This window comes from Cebidichthys violaceus, unplaced genomic scaffold (genome assembly GCF_023349555.1).
Source record: "Cebidichthys violaceus isolate CVI_PGR_0920_01 unplaced genomic scaffold, fCebVio1.0.p SCAF_19, whole genome shotgun sequence".
Lineage (NCBI taxonomy): Eukaryota > Metazoa > Chordata > Actinopteri > Perciformes > Stichaeidae > Cebidichthys > Cebidichthys violaceus.
The window spans coordinates 6,904,063-6,926,057 of NW_027176361.1; the positions used below are offsets into that span (position 1 = coordinate 6,904,063).

The 21,995-nt window shown below is 42.5% G+C and overlaps 1 protein-coding gene across 34 annotated transcripts in view; it reads left to right on the forward strand.

The window, feature by feature from the left end:
* Positions 1 to 21,995, forward strand: part of LOC137874609 (receptor-type tyrosine-protein phosphatase delta-like) — a 333,500-nt gene that overhangs the window by 302,557 nt on the left and 8,948 nt on the right. For 9 of the 34 annotated variants that reach the window (XM_068713389.1, XM_068713392.1, XM_068713395.1 and 6 more), the window contains 17 exons: positions 68 to 261; positions 666 to 692; positions 1,149 to 1,266; positions 1,697 to 2,284; positions 2,712 to 2,812; positions 2,944 to 3,200; positions 4,356 to 4,449; positions 6,184 to 6,393; positions 7,440 to 7,600; positions 9,526 to 9,537; positions 10,467 to 10,579; positions 12,554 to 12,595; positions 13,150 to 13,247; positions 16,239 to 16,362; positions 19,061 to 19,236; positions 21,109 to 21,228; positions 21,336 to 21,490. In XM_068713389.1, the coding sequence (XP_068569490.1) occupies positions 68 to 261; positions 666 to 692; positions 1,149 to 1,266; positions 1,697 to 2,284; positions 2,712 to 2,812; positions 2,944 to 3,200; positions 4,356 to 4,449; positions 6,184 to 6,393; positions 7,440 to 7,600; positions 9,526 to 9,537; positions 10,467 to 10,579; positions 12,554 to 12,595; positions 13,150 to 13,247; positions 16,239 to 16,362; positions 19,061 to 19,236; positions 21,109 to 21,228; positions 21,336 to 21,490 (2,590 nt within the window). The remainder of the gene's footprint in view (positions 1 to 67; positions 262 to 665; positions 693 to 1,148; positions 1,267 to 1,696; positions 2,285 to 2,711; positions 2,813 to 2,943; positions 3,201 to 4,355; positions 4,450 to 6,183; positions 6,394 to 7,439; positions 7,601 to 9,525; positions 9,538 to 10,466; positions 10,580 to 12,553; positions 12,596 to 13,149; positions 13,248 to 16,238; positions 16,363 to 19,060; positions 19,237 to 21,108; positions 21,229 to 21,335; positions 21,491 to 21,995) is intronic. The other 25 variants (XM_068713414.1, XM_068713415.1, XM_068713418.1 and 22 more) reach the window with 12 other exon arrangements.

The following is a 21,995-nucleotide window of genomic DNA, read 5'->3' on the forward strand; positions in this document are numbered from 1 at the left end:
TAGCAAGAGGTCAAAGGGGTTCTCCATAATTTTGACCTTTTTTTTCTATCCCATGGTGTTCCTCCAGTTCCTAGCGGGCCACCTCGTAAAGTTGAGGTGGAGGCTGTCAACTCCTCATCAATTAAAGTGATCTGGCGTTCACCGATGCCCACCAAGCAGCACGGTCAGATCCGAGGGTACCAGGTGCACTATGTCAGGATGGTTAATGGGGAGCCCACAGGACAGCCAGTCATCAAGGACATCCTGATTGATGACGCCCAGGTACTACACCCTTTTCAACCCGCAAACACATCTCTCACACACAAAGTATCGCTTTCTCTCTCTCACCTTTATATACGCTGCAGAAAAGTATTTTAATTGGAGTGGAAAAAAAGCTCACTTTCATCATGTCATATCAATAATTAAACTGAATCGAAAATAGTTAGAATTTAACTGCTGTGTCACTAATTACAATTCTACTGGAGGCAGGAGTTGTGCACATTCATTTACAAGTCTATATAAAATATAGATATCGTTACTTTTACGATAATTATTTTGATCAACATACAAATTTATCTGGTGGTTGCAGACGAACTGTGTGTGTATACTTTCTCACCAGTGATTAGTGTCTGTACCTGGCCTCATTTGTTGTCTCTTTTCTCTCCATATTCGTATATCATAATCAGTGGGAATATGATGATTCTACCGAACATGTGAGTAGTTAAACTTGACAAAATTTGAATCTTGTTTTCCCCTGCTGTCATCCTCTGCATGAATGGCATGTGTCTTTTGTGCATTAGGAGTTCAAGACCTCAAGCATTTTAAGCATTAGCTTGAGCGCTATTTCAGCTTAAGTAAGTTATTTAGAAAACAGCAGATGAAATCCTCGACTAACACTCGTACTGACCTTAAAAGTTTGAAGTCTATTGGTGTTTACTGACGAAGCTATTTTGCAACGTACGGAAGAAACACTCTTTGCCAAACATTTTATTTGCCAAAGCTTATCAAGACCATTCCTATCCACTGAAGCATGCCTCAATTTAAAGTATAGCTGAGAGAATGTGTCTGTTGTGTTTTTCCTGATGATTATGCTGACATATACTTATCTCGCTCCTTGCTTGTATGCTAGCAAGTTAGTGTCCTGCAACTTAAGTCCTGCATCTTTACAGGAAATGATCATCACAGAACTGCAGGCTGAGACCACATATTCAGTTACTGTGGGAGCCTATACAACCAAGGGCGACGGTGCACGCAGCAAGCCCAAACTGATCACCACCACTGGCGCAGGTACTGTAACCGTGACCAAATCTCCTGTGGTTCACTGCTATACGGTTTCATCTGAGGCTGCATTTCTACTCTGAAAAGCTGTGAAACTGCAGCCAATAAGGGAGAGAAAAAAAAAAAGTGCTAGGCAGATATTCTTGTCATCGAGCGTGTAAAGTGTGAATGCAGCTAATTGCCGTCTCATTTAGTGCAATAACTCTTACCCACTGGTGTGACATGGCACCGCTGAAGGCATTTTCAAAATAATGAAAAATGTAGAGGGAGTGAAAGAAAGAGAAGCAAAGCAGGGAGCCAAAGTTCAGTGTTGTACCACAGTAAAATGACGTACAACACACAGATAATGAATGCCTGTCGACAACAAATATGATCAGATGGAAACATGATTCTCCATATTTATAACTATGTGTCCTTTTCTCCACTGGTACCGTCTTAGTTCCTGATAAACCTCGGCTAATGGTCAGTACAACCAACATGGGCACCGCTCTCCTCCAGTGGCATCCCCCGGCATTAACCCACGGCCCCCTGCAAGGCTACCGCCTCCGTTTTGGCCGCAAAGACGTGGATCCGCTGACCGTGATCGAGTTCCCCGAGCGAGAGAACCACTACACTACCAAAGAAATCCACAAGGGAGCGTCATACACTTTCCGTCTTTCCGCGCGCAACAAGGTGGGCTTTGGTGAAGAGACGGTGAAAGAGGTCACCACCAATGAGGACGTGCCAAGCGGCTACCCTCAGAGCATTACAGCAGAGGGTGCCACCACCTCCACCATTCAGGTTAGCTGGCAACCTGTTTTGCTGGCGGAGCGAAACGGCCAAATAGTGAAATATGCTCTGCAGTACAAGGACATCAACAGCCCACGCAGTCCCTCAGAACTCTTCATCACCGCCCCGGAATCCACAGTCATCCTGGATGGCCTTAAGGCAGATACCACTTATGATATTAAAATGTGTGCCTTCACCAGCAAGGGCTCTGGTTCCTATAGCCCAAGTGTCCAATTCAGGACACAGCCTTTGGATCAAGGTAGGACCAGTCCCTGAACCTTTTTTAGCTCTTTCCCTTTTTAAAATCAACCTTTCCCTGCGCAGCACTTTCCAACTACAGCAGCTTCCTCTGAAAGCATCGAGTTGAAAAAGTATGGAATCACCCACAGGACTTTGGTATTAACACATTGTCCGACCATTAGTCTTCCTAATCTAACAATGATTTAAGAAACTCACATGGAGTAAGTATGTTTGTGTGTTTGTGTCTCGTCAGTCAAGTGAAGCTCAGTCATTAATTTAAGGGTTGGTGTTGGTAAGAAGGTAAGAGGACAGTGTTGAGTTCAGTGTAGTACTGCCTGCTTTTGAAGAAGGGATTCTCAGGTAAGCACTGGTGTCGGACCATTAGTGTAGATATATAACAAAAAGGATGTTCTGTGTCTAAATCACCTGCTCCCCCTTTCTTTTAGCAGTGTTTGCAAAAAACTTTCATGTGAGAGCTGCCATGAAGACATCCGTGTTGCTGACCTGGGAAATCCCAGACACCTACAACCCAGCCCAACCTTTCACTGTGAGCACCGGCGAGCTAAATATACAAGTATCATGTGTCTACACGTACCCTACGCAATGCTTTGACACAACGAATGATTCAGTTGACATCGTAAACCAAGTCTTCACACGGAACAACTCATTCGCATACAGATCCTTTACGACAACGGGCAGAGTGTGGAGGTGGACGGGAAGCTAACACAGAAGCTAATCGTGGGTCTTCAACCTGAGACGCAGTACTCCTTCCTCCTGACCAATCGTGGCAACAGTGCCGGCGGTCTGCAGCATCGCGTGTCCACCATGACGGCCCCAGACATTCTCCGCAGCAAACCCGACCTGGTTGGCAAGACCAACTCAGACGGTATGGTGACCGTGGAGCTACCATCGGTGCAGACTTCTGAGCGAGTAAGGTGAGTAGAGCCGACTTAACTGAACGGGACTTCTAATTACTCAAACTGTGGATGATTTGAATCATATGCTGAGAAGACCCCACGTTGACTCGCATGTCAGTCAAATCAATGCACTGTTTTTGTTTTTTTATTAGTATTGACCCCTGCCCCGATGCAATGACCTGGAGCGCCGTCTCTGAGTTGATTCTATCTAGATTTGGTTACTTCCCTACTTACGTAATTGTCAATGTGCACAAAATGGCTCTTTTGTTGGATGTGTGACTTCATCACTATGGTGCCGTGGAACTTTTGCTGTCCGTTTATCATTTCTTACTGATACATTATGAATCGAAATAAAGTAGATGACTTGATAGCTGACCTTGGCAGGGGTAATTCTTCCAAAACAAAGTCATTTATATGCATCCCTACATTTCAGTGTAATATCCACTTCACCTCAGTGATTACACAGTGAAACAGCTCGACTCATGTAAGCGCACTCCTTTAAGCCCTATGAAGTCTCGCACAGCCTTTCAACAAAGCCCAGGGTTGTCAGAAGGCCAAGCAGCACATCCGATTGTAGACTGATGCTTCAAACCCATCTTGGGTTTTTTGATCTTGCTGGATGCACTTGGCCCACCCTCTCCCATGCCAGAGCTTAAGCTAATTAGTTTCCCATTAGCCTGCCACACTGCCTTCCTGGCTAACGCTAGCTAGTGCAGTGCCCAACCAGGAAGCCCAGAAAACTCTGGCAGAGGCCATTATCTCTCCTGCCACGCTGACGAAGGGATGAAAATCCCTCTAATTCTGTATCTTTTCTTCGTGCGCAGAGGTCTCCTAATTAGCCCACGGGGGGCCTCAGAGAGGTGCAACTGTATCGCCCGACTTCTCTGAACATGCTCAAATTAAATAGAAAACAGAGGAAAATGGCCCCAATCAAGAGATAGAGACTTGTTTTAACTTCTAACGGCATAATTATGCATTTTTTTCATCAGTTTCTGGTAAGCAGACTAACCTAATACAGGTCGACATGGTGGACACTGCTGCACAGCAATGCTGTGTTTGTTGTTTCCGTCATAGGGTTTGTTTTTCTTGTCCAGGAAACATACAAATACAACTTGTTTCTTTTGAGATGTGGCAGTGATCTTTGACCTACATTTTTAACATTTTATTTACCAGGGGATATTACATCGTGGTAGTGCCTCTGAAGAAGCAACGCACCGGCAAGTTTTTCAAACCCTGGGACAATCCTGATGAGATGAACTTGGAGGAGGTAAGTTTTAAGGTTGATCTTGAGATTATAATGACATAAAGTAAATGTATAAGAACATCCGTTGAAATATTACATCTTCTGCTATCCAGTTATTGTTCACAGCATCTTAATAGGGCCTATATTACTGTGTGCATTCATCACACATTTCTTTTCCCAAAACTGGAGAAAATAAGTTGAGGCCTATAAGAGGGCAGGAGGAACAGGAGATGAGTCTCGCTGATTGACGCAAATAGCTGCAGAGAGCACTGTTCATATGGAAATGAGAACATGAAGTAGCCATCAAGTGCACTGCTCAACCCCCATCCCCCCCCCCCCCCCCCCTCTCTTTGTGTCTGTGGTAATTACCTGAAGAGCTGCATCAGGCCTCCATGTCCCTTCTCATTCCATACAAAGCTAGGCTACTGCGTATGTAACACTGTGCATTGCCGGTATGATTTACTGTGTAAGCAAATGAAAGCTTTTATCACTATGCATTGTAAGCTGCGATTACGTTTAACTTGTCCTTTGTATGCGGTGTCAAACAATGCAAGCTAATGGTTCTAGATGTTCGGTGCAGCATATACTACAGTCTCTGTCTTAGAAATGTGTAGAAATGTAAACTTCTAAAAAGTTTTTACTCCTTGGGTTACATAAAAATTTAAATTCTAGCAAGCATTCGTATTTGTAAATCAGATCCTCTGGCAAATTATAACTTATTTTGAGACTGAGTTATTTATTTCTTTAGTATAAGCATCACAAATGTATCACGTGTCTAGGGGGCTAAAAGAAAAACACACACACACCGTGTCTCATCTGGCTTTGGCTTTACTGCTCATGCCTACAGGCCCATGTCTGTAGCCTTGACCGATTGCCCAAAAGTCGCCCCTCTGTCAGAATTTATTTGTTTGTCAATATTGGCACTCACCTTTTCACAACTTTTCCCAAGGGCAGCTAGATTTAGCCCTGTTGACAGGAGAGATGATTGAAGACATTATCGGGCAGCACCAACAGCCCCGCAGCCAAAACAGAGCACACACGATAACGCACACACTCTGACGTGAATGACAGCCGCAGAGCACGAGCACACACACACACACACACACACACACACACACACACACACACACACACACACACACACACACACACACACACACACACACACACACACACACACACACACACACACACACACACACACACACACGTGCAACACAAGTCAGAGATATGAAATCAGACACCCAAACAACTATCGGGGCTTGATTAGCATAATTATGATCCGCGCTTTGTACTGGAAGTTTAGAGTCAGATAGAACAGACTTGTATGAAGGGCACACTTGATGTGGTTCTTTCATTACTATTGTTATTATTGTTGGCTGAAGGAGCAGAGGTGGTGTTTTAGGCTACATTATGTATCCTCACTTTGCATATCTTTCATTCATATTTATAAAATAAATAATATATGTAATGTTACTCAAATCCAGCAAAAATGTATTTAGTCTCTTTTTTATTTTACCGTTTGAAGCTGATGGATAATCGTCATCTGTTTTATATGCTGGGATTTTAATCTCACAATTTTGTGTCATCAAAAAGAATTAAGTCATTGATCTTTTCTGTTGCAATCAGCATTGTCAGCCCGGCAATCAGAGAGAAATCTAGACAGACAGATTTGGTTTGTGTAAATGTGTTTTTGTGTGTGGTGCAATGGGTCCCTTTGTGTTATCAACCGTCTGCCTCTTCTACTCCTCACTGTAGCTGCTGAAGGAGATAAACCAAACTAGCAGAGGCCTTCGCTTCCAGCGGCAGGCAGAACCCAAAGCCTACATCGCTGCTTACTTCAAAGTCCTGCCCAACAATTTCAACCTGGGAGATGGCAAGACCTACAGGGGCTTTGAAAACAAGCAACTCCAGAATGGCCAGGAGTACATTTTCTTTGTGCTTGCCGTTTTGGAAATGTCGGAAAATGTAAGACTGCTTTCTCAAACATGTTTTATTTCCATTTGTATCCATGTGTGCCTCATATTTGACTTGAGTTCAGCTTCAGACATGAGCGCGTTCGCCTTTGGGACATCCCGTGCTGGGGATCTCAGGGTCTTCGTGCTAGGAACTGTGCATCTAGGCAGAGGGTCGGCGCTTGCCTCGGGTTTGACGTGTTACTCTGAGCCTTTGTGATGCTTTGACTTAAACACTTGAAGCTTCAGCCGGCCTAAGAAGCTGACCCTCGCTGCTTTGGGGAGAGAGAAACCCCTGAAGACCTTAGCTGATCGCAAGAATACCTCGATAACAGAGCTCCTCTTTAATTGCGTTCTACGCGCGGTCCACCTTATCTCCGCTGCTGCAGCTAGTGTGTATTTGTGCATGTGTCTTTCTGGACTGAAGACCCGAAAGCCGCATGATTAGGCAGCTGCAGGAGTGATGAAGGATATGATGAGCTGCAGGGTCTATAGTTCTGCCTCGCACTCTCTCCGCTAACCCTGGGTTCAGGTAGAGCAAAGCGATAATGGCAAATGGAGGGAAATCTCTAATTTGCTCACTGAGGCATATATTTTCTTCCCACTAGACCTTTCCTTTAATCTCCTCGTAGAATGTGAAATAGTTCAATCAAGGCTCCTGTAAAGGAGAGATATTGAAGATAATTTTGATTGGTCAAGCTGCAGCTTAGCAGAAATTACACAGCAAAACTTTGAATTGGCTTTTAATTTGTATTGTTGGTCATGCTTTGTCAGAGTCTTGTTAGATATGCTCAGTGGTGAGGGGAAATTAATTGAAGTCTTGCGGTAGTGCTTTGAATACCTTGAGCTCTGGATCCACTATATCTCTCAGCAGTCCTGGATTTTGATGCAACATTGTTGAGAAAGTATCTTTCAAAATCACTAGATTACTGTTAAAATGAAGGCGTAGGTAGAAGGATGAGGTCCGGTACTTGGAAGCGGCATATGACGGTTGGTCTAAAGAAATATAACACAGGTTCTATGATTGATTGATCGGTGATTTGCCTTTCCCTGGCTCAGATCATGTATGCCACAAGCCCCTACTCAGACCCGGTCGTGTCGGCCGATATCGACCCCCAGCCGATCATCGATGAGGAGGAAGGCCTCATCTGGGTGGTGGGCCCTGTGCTAGCCGTCGTCTTCATCATATGCATCGTCATTGCCATCCTCCTCTACAAAAGGTGAGAATACTAAATGATTATCTGCAAACAGAACTTATAACTGTCCCCACTGAGTGAAACAAATGTGCAGGAATCCACCCCAGATGGTACAATTTATGTATTGCCATTCAATATGTATGATTCATTCCATCAATACAATACCACATACAAATCTGTAATCAGGACTTTAAATGAAAGATTTTAACTTAAAGCCTGAGGCACATTGATCTTCAGACTATCTATGACCCTCACTCTCTGCAGCACACACACACACACACACACACACACACACACACACACACACACACACACACACGAGTAAATCCAAACATACAGCTCCCCAAACTGTGAAGCCATTGAATGCAGATGCCCACAATTCTTCACACAGACACGTGTGTTGACTGAATGTTAATCAGACACACACACACACACACACACACACACACACACACACACACGTAAAACACTTGCGGTAGTGCACTTTCACACTGAATCAAAACAGCTTCTGTTTTTTGTCTGAAACCCCCAAGTGGTAGCGAGACCTCGTGCTGTCACTGCTCATCAGTCAAGCGTAGGAGGGGAGAGCTTTGACTATCTGCTGCATGTCACTGCATGTGTCTGCAGCTTTAGAGAGGCCCTGGAGCCTGGGCAAGCATCCCACACCCGCCCCCCCCCCTCCCCTTTTTTACGACTGCCCATTCCACGAGGGAGACGAGCTCTTGATCCCGACTCTGACCTTATGATGCCCTCCTGCTTTGCTCGGATACACACAAGCTCTATATCTTACACGCGTGCGTCCACACACTGATTTTTTTTTTTTTGTCCGTCCTTCACTCGCTCGTCTCTTCTCACCTTTTACATAAGGCATATTTTCTGCAGTGTTCATTCAGTCAAATGTCCAGTCCTAAGCAGAATTTTTACAGTAGTCCTCAAGAAGTCATTTTGTGAAGGTAAGATTAGCAAGTGAAGCATCAGCACACTGTGATCGGTAACAGCACCAATACTGAAGACAAAAAAAAAAATTTACGCGTTCAGCTTTATTCTCTTACACCTTATTGTCCTTGGATTCCATTTAAACAACGTTTTGATTTGGATAATACGAAGGTGAACTGAAAGTGACAGAGAACGCGTGTACACGAGCTTCAGGCAGAGTTTCCATTTGTGGCACGCAGATTTACCCATCGATTACCGAGCCGTGGTCACCGCAACGTCAGGGAACTTTCAGTGCATAACCAGGAGACATTTCTCATGTCCAGATCAATTTTTATGGGACAGAAATGCTCCTCTTGTGCACAACAAAAGGGCAACAACCGTGTGGTGTTGAGCTCTGGGAAAGAACACGGTAATAAAAAATATGCAGCTTCACCGGCGAGAAACGCAAATCACAATCATTCATGCAGCTACATGTAGAATAACTGAAGTCAAGCCATGTCCGCTACCAAATCGATTTAAAATAACGGTAACATGCATTCTAATGCGATATATGCTTTAAGTTATACAAATGAATTAAAAATAGTGATCTCACATGTTCACATTGATAATAGTACATGCATCAATCTTAAGGATCTTAAATCTCACAGCGCAGAAAAAGACAGACACGGCAATTAGGAGTCAAGAGATGACTTTTATGCTTGAACAAGAAGCAATCAGCTGAAACTGCTTGAAATAGCAGAGATACACTGTTCAAGTATTGGATGCACCTGGGAAACTGTAGTATTTGAAACAAAGAGCCCCAAGGCTGCATAATTGAGCATACATTCTCAAGTGAAGCATCACTAATCTTGCACGCAAAGGAAACATTGGGATATGATTGGTATCGTTTGTCTCTTATGAAGTCATTCACTTAATCGAAAGAAACGTTTCTGGAATTCTCCATTATATAAAGCCAAAGGTCTTACCACCTAATGTTGTGTCGATATTTCTTTCCTTGCTGACCAATGGAGCAGCAAACCAGACAGGTAAGCGTGAGAGAAGTAGAGAGAAACTAACTCCCTTTAAACCCCTTTTCTCCCTAGACTGTACATAGTAAATATAAACACATGACAATTGATCGCCCACTGGAGTTGATGTCATTCCTGAAATGCTGTGTGCTTAATCAACATGACCATATGTGAAACACATCTTTTGTACTGTTAGCAGTTATTTATATCAATGTTGTCAGCAGGCAATTATTGAGAAATACAAGCGCACACATGTTTTTACTGTTCCTACTACTCATAAACTTCCACCACATTACCTTTCTATTGTACATATGCTGTAACTACAACATGTTATCAGTGTCAGTGACCGATTTTGTGTCGATTCTTATGAATGAACAAACCCCATTGCATTCTGTGAAACTGGCATCTTGTGTCAGAGGTGACAACGTAGTGCACTGAACATACATGGGAACGAGACTCTCTACAAATATGAATTTTGTATTGAAATTAGTGAAAAATAAACCTGAAATAAAACAGGGTGGAACAAATAACAAGAACACTCTACAACATCCAGTACAATAGCCCTGTAGTAAATGTACCTTGATTAAGCATGTAACGTTTTCTGTTGTTTCTTAAATAAGGTAACTGGACTGTAATCTCAACACCACCCCCTAAACAAATTCTATAGAGTTTAATTGACACGCTGTCTGACACTTGCATTAAAAAGTGAACATTAGGCTTCACTAAAAGTAGCATTTACTGGTTAAGGGCTATTGTATTGAGTTGAAGTAATGATGTTATCTAGTCCACCCCCGTAGTCCTATGTACTGTAGGAATGCGAACCTGTCACCTCCTCAATTACACATTTGTCTGCAGTATTTATTAGACCACAAGGCAAGCTTGGAGGTTATAGAGTAGGAGTTTTAAGCACCAAAAAAAAACGAAACAATGTGCTGTTTGTTCTGCAGAAAAAGAGCAGAATCTGAAGCTAGGAAAGGCAGTCTCCCCAACAGCAAGGAAATGCCGCTGCATCATCCCACTGACCCGGTCGAGCTTCGACGCCTCAACTTCCAAACGCCTGGTACGTATTCCAAATGACGGCAGCGATGTCCCAATCCCGGTAAATGTAAAGCTGAATGTGCACTGTGGAAAGGGACGCCAGAGCAACGGATTGCTCGCTTAAAGGCACAATATGTATTCTCCATTAGCTTTATATCAAATTGTGTTTCTTTATTTGCAACCATTGCCGACATTGAAACCTAATAAGGTGATGTCCTAAAAAGTACCCGTCATCTTGGCAGTGAGATTGACACGACACAAGTTTGCAGTTTGCCGGTAGACAGTGGACAGGTGCTTAGACAAGGCACAAAGGGTCAAAACTGACAGTTTGCCCCCCTAGAGACACTTCTCAGTGGAAAATGAAGAGGCAGAAATGCAAGCTTGACAGTTTCATGGCAGCTGTCGTTTTCCTCTGCACCTCGGTTATCCAGGTCATCAACACTTGTCATGCTTAGTCAGAATAGCGCAGTCCTGCTTGGATGGCAACCTGCTGCTAGGAGACAAGAGGCAGCGTTGTGGAAGGTGAGGGAAATGCAAAATGTGTCATGGATCTGTGTTCCATTTTCTATGCAAGCCAACGGAAAGTGGCGGCACGCTGTAAACACTCGTGTCCACTCGCTCCTGTAGTGACCTTCAGTGCTGAGGTCATGTGGTCTTTTTCTCACCTGGGGAAACAATGGGATCACAGTCCATTTATCACCTGGAGAGGTGGTGTGCATCTCTGACCGGGAGAGAGAGAGAGACACAGTTCCTCTGGAAACGACTGGTCTGGGGACAGGTGTTCAGAGACTGCCAATAACGTTGTATTATCAAAGCCATATTTTCCAGGTCAGCTGGTATGAGAGGAGCATGAATTATCCCTGCAGGCTCATTTTTTGAAAAAAAAATTAAATTATTTTGCATATTTATATAAGCTCTTCAATGATGTTAGGACCATTACTGGCTGTTTCATCCTGGCAGAGGGGTATTTTTCCTTTTGGCTCAGAGTGATCTCAACCATCCTCCAACTATTTCACTCACCTCTCAAGCCATCATTTTCCCCCCAAAAGCCTTTCTGAGGGCTAGTATCTTGTTTCTCTCACTGCTCAAAAAGGACCAAACATGTTTTTTTTCCCACCACGTGATCACTTTCTCTCAAGTCCTGAAGCACTTCTACATTAGACCACCTCTCTTCCCCTACTCTCTCTAGCCTTTCTTCCACCTCTTTTCCCCCTCAATGGACATTTTCTTCTTAAGGATGCTCGATGTTTGAGTGATGGCCTGTTGGAAATGGTACTTCCATTGTCCCCCAGTGGTGGAAATGGATTTTGAGTAGCGGGCTGCAATAGAAACCCCCTTTGCTGTCTTTCAGAGAGACGCGAGAGTGGGTGGGAAAACGAGGCCCAGCTACCATTAGCTAATGCCCACTTGTGCCAGCAACCAAAATGAAAAATCACCTCAATCGAGAGCAAGAGCGAGAGAGCGAGAGAGCGAGAGCGAGAGTGAGACTGTCGTGCAACTGTAGTGTCAAAATGGCCCCTGAATACTCAAGTTGAACATCTTTGGCCACAGGCTAGATTGTGAAAGCATGTTCAGAAATGTGTCTTTGTGAAGATCAGACAGTTCAAACACTACACTTTTGATTGTTTTCCCAAGCTCTTAAATATGCTGATGACACACCTCGAAAACCACCCATAGTCAACAATGTCAAAGTCAAGTGAACTTAACTGCAAACTGTGCAAGTAGTATAGCACAATGTCAGCATCCTCAGGTTAAAATGAATGTCAAATAATATCCCATGGTTGATTTATTTCCATGGAATACGCATGGTGCATTAGCCAAGCTTCTAGCATGATGATTTGTTTGTTACTAATAAATGTCCCATTAAGAATACACACAATCACTCAACTACTTCTCGTCACATTTCAATTTCTACCTTCTGTTTGTGTAGAAAATAGTCATCACATTGCCAATGACATCTGCAATGTATTTAACTGAGCCGCCGTTTCCTCCGCAGGTTCAGGTGCGTCCAGTCACCCCAGTAACCTCCATTTGTCAAGTTAGTTGTTCTCGATTATGCACTTGACATGATTTTTTTTCTTTTTTTTTAGCTTTAATTCCTTCTTTTCCTTTTTTTTCTGCATAGTCTTGTATTCCCATCCCAATCTAATCCATCTGGTGGTAATGCAATGTCATCACAGGAGGCGGAGTTTGAAATGACATGTCATCACTCAAAGCAAAACATCAACATCTGGCCTAACAATCTGAATGTTTTTCCATTTGTTCTTTTGGGTTGTTTCTTTGTGTTTGTGTCTCACTGTCATGCTAACTATCCACCGCAGCTTTCTGTGTGAATAACCTTTTTCCTCTCTCAATAGGGAGAGTCCCAGTGGGGCAAGTGTGCTCGATGACCTCTCATTGGCTTCTGTGTCCATATTCTCTTTATGAGCATGGCCACTGCTTTGAGTGAACAAACTACCCTAACCAGAACCACTCTTCCATTCCCCCTGTTAAACACATGTGCTGCTTATCTAATGATTCACTGTTGGCTTGTGCTTGGGTGACGCCGGCTTACAAGAGTAATGACTGACCTTCAGTCCATCTGATTGACAGGTATGGCTAGCCACCCTCCAATCCCAATTATGGACCTGGCAGATCATCTGGAGCGCCTGAAAGCCAACGACAACCTCAAGTTTTCACAAGAATATGAGGTAAGTGTCAGCAAAGTCCAGATGTTGATTCAGCAATTGTTATTAATGCCTTAGAAAGAGTGTTTGAGTTGAGAGAAGATGTGTATGACCAGATTGATGCACAAGTTTACAAGCTAATTTTATAATGATTGGTGACGTGATTGGTCAATACTACACAGACTACAAATGCAAACCAGAACACTTCCAATACGCAAATATTGTCCCGTTGCCTACAGATTCTGCATAAGAATGCAGAATATTATACAGATTATACCCATGCTACCATATACCAGTCCAAGCATGTCATTAATTGGTGGATTACTGCCCAATAGGGGAATTAGGAAGTACTTTCATGAGAAATAGCTTCACCAGAAATCTAAAATCAGTCACTACGCCCTATTCACAAGCAGACATTTGGACATGTCATAGCAGGAAACACACAGGTGTAATCACCAGCTTTAATGGTTGCACTCCATTTTCAATTCCAGAGCCCTGCTGTTGTGCCTGCTGGCTCATTGAGACCCTTAAACGAGAAAGACGTCATTATTGATGTTATTAGTAGCACCTGTGCTTTTCCTGCTATGACAAGTCAAAAATGTCAGCTGTGAAAAAGGATACAGTTTACTGACTCTTGTTCAGCCAGTGAATCATACCGACACTTCAGCTGAAGTCTCACTCTGGAATGTATGGCCACCATCAGACTAAAAATGCATAATGGAACAAAGGTGATAGCTGCATTTATCCATCCTGTGATTAGACCTTGAAACGTAAAAGTCCTTCAAAGTTAAGTGCCCTCAAAACCCTGTGGGCAGTAGTGAGACAATGGAAGTGTTTCCTTCATATTGCATTGCTTTGTATTGTAGATGAACTAACGGGGCCTGAAAGCACTCTGTGAGCAAGAGGTCCTTTCGGGGGCATTTTGTGAGATAGGAACGATGCTCGTCCTTTCTCTGCCCATTTCTCTCTGCGGGTCCTGCAACAGCTCCAGAATCTATGAGGTCACCCTATGGGTGGCTGCCAAGCTGCCCAATCATTACTGCAGCTTAAGTACATTGAATTCCAATTTCATAGAGCTTATTCGAGAGCAGTGGAAAGCAATTTTGCGAGCACAATGAAATAAAGATTTTTATTATGAGCAATGTTGCAGCCCACTGTTTCAACATATTTTGAAAAAATATCAGGCTTAGCCAGGGGTTTGTCGTCCCCCCCCCCCATATATTGCTGCTTTAAGTGATTTCTGCAGATAAAGATATTGGTGGTGAAATGTATTATTGTATTCACATTGAGCTCATGTGCTCTTAAATACCTCTGAATGTATTTGCCTCCATCGTCATAGTAGTATTAAAAAGTTTTCCATCATTAAAATGAGTAATTAAGCTTATCTTTATGCTATTATTGCTCCCATAAATTACCATAAAGAAGTCATACAAGTACGATAATTATGATGATAATAAGCAAGGTCAGTGTACTAATGTGGCATCTATCTGCAATGTGTCCTATTACACTTGGGTTTGTACTTTCAGTGGAGATTAACTCATAAAAGCAGGTTGCAGTCGTTAAAAACACAAGCACAATATTTTCCCCGTAATGTGAGATGGAATGCCGTCTTTCATGCCATTGTATTTTCCCTTTGTGATATTACATTTTATGGCTCATTTATCGGTGATGAGGGAGCATTGTCAATCTCTGCTTTACAATGCTGAAAGAGGGCTTGGATAGCAAATTCTGTTGAACTGGTCTCAAGTGTGGTGTTCTAGTATATGCCGTAAAGTCCTACGACTCAAATGAGGAAAGCTGATGGAACACAAGATGTTCCTTTGTGACCAATTTGAAATGTTTCTTTTTGTAAATCTAATCATTTATATGTAGCAATTATGTCATGCCAAAGACAACAAATTGTTCACATTGCTCTTAAAGCTATCCTCTTCCAGTCAAATTTTTATCTCCGAAATGCTTTAATTTAGGCTTTGCAGACCAAATTGCCATCTTAGATTCATGCGTCTGTTGACACCCTATTTTCTACAAGATACCGAGAGGCCAGAACAGATTCTACTTAAATTAAGTGGAAAAGAATAAAAGTCTGGGTAAGACTATTCATCAATTAAATCAGCTTTCAGTCAGAGAACAATAATCATCTTTGGGCTGAATAACAGCTTCATTTAAGAGACGCCACGTTTTGTATGCAAAAAGACGACACTCACTGGTTTATTAGTGTGGTATGCCATCATAAACCGTATGTTATATCTTGATTTGTAATGTGAATGACAACACACGCGATTGCATTAATGAAAAAACATTTCTTTGAAAACATGGGCAGCAATTTGTACTGCAGCCAACTTGAAGACACGGCATGTCATCAGAGAGAAGCATGGTTTTAACTGACAAGTCTAGGAATGCTAGAGCGTTCATGCTATTTATGTTCCCTTGTGAATGCTGCGTGTATTAGGCTCTTCACTTGGAAGTAGTAAATACATTTAGTAGTAAACAGTGAGATTAAAATATTCAGTCTTGTATATTATTTGACCTTGAGGGGAAACAGTATTCATTGCAGGGCAAACTGGAGATGAAGCAATATTTTACCATCTTTCTGCATGATTTTGCACACATGTGGTCTAACAGCAGCACTCAAAATCAATATTATGAAGGACTTTAATACCAAATGAATATTTTTAGCCAAATATGTCATTAGTGCAGAGACATGAAAAAATAGATAGGAACTCATGAGATCTTTGACTTTTATAAACTTCCTCAAAGTGCTGGAAAAACATCTTTAAACATACAAGTCTAAAAGTGGCCTTAAGATTCAAGTACACTCTGAAAGAGATGAAAACATAGTATTTTCAATTGTGAAAGGCATACTTCAGGAAGCTTTCTGATATTGATCTTACACCAACATCTCATGGGCAATTACAATGGAGTGGAATTCAATCCTAGCAAGGAACTAGTGTGAAATGTTCGTATTAGACATTACATAATATTCCATTGTAACAAAAGTGTTCTTCTACTTCACAGTCCATTGATCCTGGTCAGCAGTTCACGTGGGAACACTCTAACCTGGAGGTCAACAAACCAAAGAACAGATATGCCAACGTGATTGCCTACGACCACTCCAGAGTCTTGCTCTCTGCTATTGACGGTATGCCGCCGCCCACCAACATCTTCCCTCCCAACTGCTGTATCGATTCTACAGACAGCCAGTACAACTGTTTCTGTCAGACCGGAGGAGTGCAACCACGCTGTACTTTTAAATGATATTGCTCCACCACCACGTCAGACTCCTTTTTCCTTTCATGCCTCAGGTGCTTGCAAAGAAAGTGACGGCTTTAGAAACTGGCAATTTTCACTTTAAATGCTGAGGCAAGCACTCAAGTCAGATTAAACAATCACCTCGAGTGAGAGGTGAGAGATGCAGGTTTACCAGCATCTATTTTCCTGACTTTAGAGCAGGCGATTCTTTTCCATCGCCTCGCACTTACATTTTGTATAACGCCATGGCCTACGTCTTACCTTGAAACGAGAACAGTGAGTACACTGGAAGATAGACATCTTAGCTTATGTGCTACCTGACAGAAAACTCGCTAGTAACATTATATGGACTAGACTCACTCAAGATGTGGCTGCACAACTTCACCATCACAAACCTGGTATGAAACAGCCCAGTCAGTGTTGTGCTGAACAGTGCAGCTTCTAAAGAATGAAAGGCCATTTTGAAATGGCTAGTTAAGTGCTGGCTCCCTCACCAGTTTCTTGGATTAAACACAATTGCACATACACACACGGCTATTAATTAACCATTTCCATTGAGCTGCTTCCGCGGAGGGCGAAGGAAAATAAACAAAGAAGTAAATGGCTATTGTGACAAAAACAGACAGATAAAGGCTCAAAGAGCCCTTTTTGCAGTCTCTCAGAAACAACACACAGCCGAGTGTTGATGGAACTCCATTAGCCGGGCGTTTAAACACATCTGCACGACCATATTGGAGCCTTTGTGCTGAAGCAAGTGAGCAGTTCTCAGCCAGGGGGACAAGAGGGACTTCCTCTCTTCCTTCTGAGGCTTAAAGCCTTTTGGCAAGCTATGCGTCTATTGTTTACTTTGATTGAGTTATTTGAATAAAAGGGGATTTGGGATTTGACATCAGAATTTGAAGACAGCTACTTTCAGAACTTATTGATGTGGGGATGGATCAGCAGAATCTTTGGAACACAGGCGCACTGATGCTCAAGTACATGTGTGGACTTTGTCGTGACATTACTGAATTCGCTCGACTTTTGACCTTTGCCAAGTTGTCTGACCGTACGAAACATGCGCTTAGCGGGATTAAACATGTTTTCTAAAGTTAATCCCTAAAACTTTGCCTACCCTTCATTTTCCAAATTGTACAGTTTCTAAATTCAATTAGTATGTATCAGTATTTGTTAGCATGTTCTTTTTGGAACATTGAATCCAAATTCAATTCAAATAGAATTTATGCAGTTTTTCTGTTGATCTATATTTAGTGTGTGGTAGCTGTCACAAGCCTGTTTTTCTACAAAGAGGTCATTTATTAGGAACATATAATAACAAATCTAATGTGACAACTTTAGAACAATCTGTTCTGAGGTAAGACAATGTGGTAATCTGAGAAAGTCTGAGTCGACATCTGCTCACAAATGCACAATGTCTAAACATCAACACTACAACGACTACTAGGAATCATCATTATGAGCCTTACAGTGTTGTAGCCTGAAATCTGTTTCCTTAGAGATTCTTTTGCTTTCCTATGAAGGGTACAGAGTACTGAACAACGCTGGAGCAATGTTTATTTCTCAATAAGCATATTGACTGAGAGAATGGTTGCATTTATACAAATCCTGAGTGACAGAGAGCACAAAGGCAAAAGCCATTTGCAAATGTGCATTAAACAACTTGCCTCGTTCTCATTAATCCACAGTAATGTCTCTTTTTGCTTCTTCTTTTCAAATTGAAAACGCACTGGGCTTAATTGCATTTATCCCTTGTCCATCACGGAAATGTACTGCCGCCCGGCTGTTTGGACAACTTCAACAGCAAAAGCGAGGGCGGGGGACAGTTGAAAAAAATAAATAATGTGGGTTGGTCTTTGAATGTGTTCATATTCCATTTTCCTTTCCTTTTTTTTCTGTTGAATAAGTTACCTGGGAGAAAAGGGAGTTTGGGGGAGAGGGGATGCGGTTGGAGAGTGGGGGATTCTCTGATACGTGGCGTCCATGCAGATGAGACTTATCTTGGTCGACCATGTGTGCACGAAGCCCCTAAACTGCCAGTCCTGAAGCATTGACTGGCTGTCAGCTCCGTCTCTTCCGCCTGGATTCGAAAAGGCTGCTGTGCCTTTCATTTAATATAAGCAAAGGGAAGGAGGAGTGAGGAAGGGAGGGGGAAAATTGTTTCGCTAGTTTTTTGTTGGTTTGTTTTTCCTCCATGTGATGTGATAGACTTTTACAGACCGAGCGTTATCTGCAAGTCAGTTGCAGATATGGAACGGGAACACAAACACACTCGATTTAAACGTGTTGTTGATAGCAAATACAAATCCTCATACAGACTGTAACGCTGGTTCCAAATGTTAGTGTTTTATGCAATTTTTCGATTTCATACTTTCAGAAGACTGAATTCATTTTTGGAGACGCTGAGGAAACCCTCATGCGGTGTCATCTGAACCTAAATCAGGACTTAGACCAACTTAGGAAGCAACAAATGCCACTATTATGTGACATGTATCCTCTTCTCTACAATGTGTTAAACAACAAAGTCAACCATTGTCTTTGAGATGTTGCCTTTTGATTTTAACTCCCACATCTACACATTCTGTCTTTAGGTATCCCTGGAAGTGACTATATCAACGCCAACTACATTGATGGCTATAGGAAGCAGAATGCCTACATTGCCACCCAAGGATCCCTGCCAGAGACATTTGGTGAATTCTGGAGGATGATCTGGGAGCAGAGGAGCGCAATCATCGTCATGATGACCAAGCTGGAGGAGAGGTCCAGGGTAAGAGACACAGACGGCCATATTTACTCTGCGGCGCTCCATACCTCTCGAGGTACTAATCAAATGAAATCACGGCGTTGAACCCAGTAAGTGTGGGGAACATTTGTTTTATTCTAAGCTTCGGAATGTAGAAACCCAACTCATGAAAACTCCCAATGCTTTAAAAGTCTGAGCAACATCAAGCAAGTTATTTCCACACAAATGCCTTTTTGTAAAGCAAATTAAGTAGATTTTTTTTTTTTTTCCATTCTTGATTTGACATAGAAGATTTGCAGAATGGATTCTTTCAACTTTGTTCACCCTCTCCAAGTGGCACAATCAGATTGAAGTCCTTGTCCTTTTGTTTAATTTGTAATAAGTGTGTTGTACTCCGGCCCTCCCGACAAGCCTTTGTATTAATTCTCCAGGCAAAGCCAAGTTCCATGCTGTTACCCACTGATATGCTCAATCCTTTCGTTACAAAAACACTTTGTTGTTGTTTAGTTTGGATTGATTAGTGGCATGGCTCCATTCATTAGCCCAGCACTGCTGAAGGCACTGGATTACAATCAGTGATAAAAAGACAGTGGAAAGCAACATTGGCCAGCGGTAAGCACTCACAACTCCTTTAAGGTTCACATGGTCAGCCCTTTCTCTTCCACGTCTCACAGTGTTTGACTGAGCAGATGAAAGCTTGCACAGACTCCATAAGCCACTGACCTTCACACTTGCATGCCTTTTCTTAGAGCCCGGCGTAGTGTTAACAGCGGCGCTGACTCAATCCACAGAGCGGTTTTCACTCAGTATCTGCACAATCTGCAAAGCAAATAAGCTCCTCCGTCTGATTTTTAATATCGTCGGTGCTGTAAAATGCATAATTATTTAATTAAATTCGCTCTATGCTGTCAGGTATCAGTTTGACTCTATAGATGCTTTGTGATAGAAGAATGCTTCTTGGCTCTGCCGCAAAGGCTTCCTGCAAGACATCCCCCACTCTGATCTGTTCCGTACCATTATGTTGTTTGACATTTGTAGTGCATAATGTGATTTTGTTACTGCTAACCGCTCCCGTCGTTCATATAAATCAGTCATATCATTATCTGGTAAGCACGCAAGCTGTATTTGTATGTTGTACATATCTAAAGCTCGAGTAAATGCCATTATGAATCATTTCACTACTCCTGGTGTCACAACCACTCCATTGCTACTAGTGTCAGGGATACAACAACTGCTTAGGACATGAAATTAATGTACAGGTACAGGTACTGGTGTCCAGTTGTCGTACCTTTTCGACAGTCACGCAGCACCAGGATTTGTTAAGCACGATGACATTACCATTGTGTTGAACATACGGCTATCACCGCATCAGTTTAATGGACAATGTGAAGAATAACAAGTGAATTGGAACCCAGTTATTTCCTCCCCAACACCTATAGGGCTTCCCTTTGTCAGCTAAGCAGTAATGCGATAATGGAACAGTTTTTTTATTGGCCGTTAACCGGGAAACAAAGCTGCGCAGTCAAATGGCAATAAGGCTGAGCCGGTGATATGATTGGAAACTGTGGTTACTTTTGTAATTATAGAGTACGGCAGGAAAATGAATAGCTCTCTCGGCTCTATACAAATATCTCAGGCCACTTAATTGATTACTCAGCAGAAATGACATGAATTTGGAAATTTATTTTACCATTACTTGACTTTGTGCAACACTGCGAATGTGAAGCAGGGCATTTTTGAAAAAGAGCATTTATACTTAGTAAAAATACCTCAAATGGATAAAGGTTGTTTTCTTAATTACAAAAATGCATCAAGAGTAATCTGTTGTAAGTAGATGGCAGAACGTGTTCATTCCTATCCATACCATGTGTAATGGAATGTGTCTCTCCACTGCAGGTTAAATGTGACCAATACTGGCCTACAAGAGCGACAGAGACGTACGGCCTCATCCAAGTGACACTGCTGGACACAGTAGAGCTGGCCACATACTGTGTCAGGACATTTGCACTTTTTAAAGTAAGGAGTATTTGGATTTGCTTGTCCTACAGTAGCTACTTAGACCCCACAACAACCTTGATGTGAGCTGCGTCGGTCACTAACCTTTCTCCACCTCCATAATTCAGAATGGCTCCAGTGAGAAGAGGGAGGTGAGGCAGTTCCAGTTCACGGCCTGGCCAGACCACGGGGTACCGGAGCACCCCACTCCTTTCCTGGCCTTCCTGAGACGGGTGAAAGCTTGCAATCCTCCGGATGCGGGGCCGATGGCGGTACACTGCAGGTAAGAAACAACATGGTGTCACGAAAACATCCCGAAGCATGAAATTGATTTGTTCTTTCCATTTGCTGTAATGAATATATGAATACATATGACAAAATGTGTTTTTTGTTTTTTTTTTGTTATCCAAGTCATTTGTGTACCGATAAGATATTTAAAAAAAAATAAATCAGACATGAACCAGAGGAAAAATTGTAAGCTGAAAGTAGAATATTTGATATTGAGTAAACTGTGGCCCGATGTAAGCCCAAACAAATCAGCCTACCAGCTTCCACAGAAGGCACTTAAAATCTGAGGGTGTTTTCAACATCACAGCACAAAGAGTACCAGTGTCATTGCCCTCGGCAAACTCAAACATTTCCTCCCACTCGCTGACACACAAACACACACACAGACCTGTCGTGTTCCTTGCTACACCACTAACATGTCGCACATCAGCAGCCCACAAGTCCTCGGCTTATCCCCTGGGTTATTGCATCCGAAACAAATAACTTTAACGCCAACTTCA